The following is a 1388-nucleotide window of genomic DNA, read 5'->3' on the forward strand; positions in this document are numbered from 1 at the left end:
AAAAAAAAAAAGAGATAGTTATTTTTACAATTGACTCAAGTTAGGGGTCTAGTTTTGCAAACACCCCATGCTAATGAACCCAAGATTTTCAAAACACAAAAGTGACAAGTTCTACAAAATTAGAAAATTCAAAAGCAATTTACCACAACACAAAGAAAAGGAAAGAAAAGAAAGCTGAGAAAGGTAGACATAGTGACAAGTTCATATAAACAGATAAGTGACAAGTTCAAGGGATGTGAAATGATTAACAAGTAACCTAATAAGCAGATGGAGACGGTTGAGAGATGCTTTGTGGTTGCTGCAGCTGAATGAGTTTCCATGAAGTCCAAAAAGGCTCGATCAATTTGTCGCATATACTTTTCCACCAAGGACAAGTACTCGAGCTTGTCCTTTAACTCATCCACAGCTCGTACATGATATGCTTCACGGGCCGCAACCGCAACATCACGCCTTTCATTATCAACAACATGCTATTTGAATTTATGTTGATTCCTTCAGTTGCTCTTGCAATGCCACAAACAATGAAGAGTCTCATGGGTGCTTGCGCTTTTCATTGACAAGAGTCGTTTTGATACTTCCAAATCCATAAAGATTTCCTCTTGAATCGACTCTTCCAATGCTTCTTCATATCATGTAACGCTGAACGCATGCTACATTTGTCATAACTTTTTTTCAGGAAACCATATAGTCGATATTGTCCACAATATTCGAGCTAGCCTTCGTCTCATATACATTTTTTTTTTGTCTCAAACTTTTAAAGGATCGGTTCCAGATATTGAATACTTTGTGCCAGAATTTTACAATTCTTTTTTTTTTTTTGTGCACCAAACAATTCCTTTTTTTTTACTTCTTGAACTTAACTTTTAATTTTATATTCTTTTTTTTTTATAACTTTTTTTTAACTTCTTAAACTTAAGTTAAAGAATTTTGTAATCCTTTTTTTATTCTAGTTAAGAAAATTAAAATTCAGGTTTTCACAAATCCTACATTTCTAATTCTTCTCACCGTGAATCTTGTATACGACATTGTTCAGTAGTTAAAATGACTCCACGAAACGATGCAATAGTAAGAAAAGAAACCTACAAAACAACCCTACAAAAGGTGTACTCATCTTCAGAATATACAGAAAAGTCCAACCACATATTTATTGTCCATATCTATAGTAGTATTTTTTGCAGCAATTTTTGCTCAAAAATCGATTTTGGAAAAATTTAACATTTAATGTCATTTAATGCTTATATCTATAGATTCTCTACTAGTATTTTTGCAGCAGCTTTTGCTCAAAAATCGGTTTTGGAAAGTTTTTACATTTAATGTGATTTAATGCTTATATTTATATTTAAACAAGTTTAGTTACTCTCTACTATCCTTATAATCAAACAGAATTA

The 1388-nt window shown here is 32.1% G+C and overlaps 1 protein-coding gene across 1 annotated transcript in view; it reads right to left on the bottom strand.

Annotated features, from left to right (window-relative positions):
• The window catches only part of LOC109125441 (uncharacterized protein At3g43530-like), an 11331-nt gene extending 10305 nt beyond the window's left edge, over positions 1-1026 (bottom strand). The window contains exon 1 of the mRNA XM_019227065.1: positions 1006-1026. Within this exon, the coding sequence (XP_019082610.1) occupies positions 1006-1026 (21 nt within the window). The remainder of the gene's footprint in view (positions 1-1005) is intronic.

Source organism: Camelina sativa, chromosome 7 (genome assembly GCF_000633955.1).
Source record: "Camelina sativa cultivar DH55 chromosome 7, Cs, whole genome shotgun sequence".
NCBI lineage: Eukaryota > Viridiplantae > Streptophyta > Magnoliopsida > Brassicales > Brassicaceae > Camelina > Camelina sativa.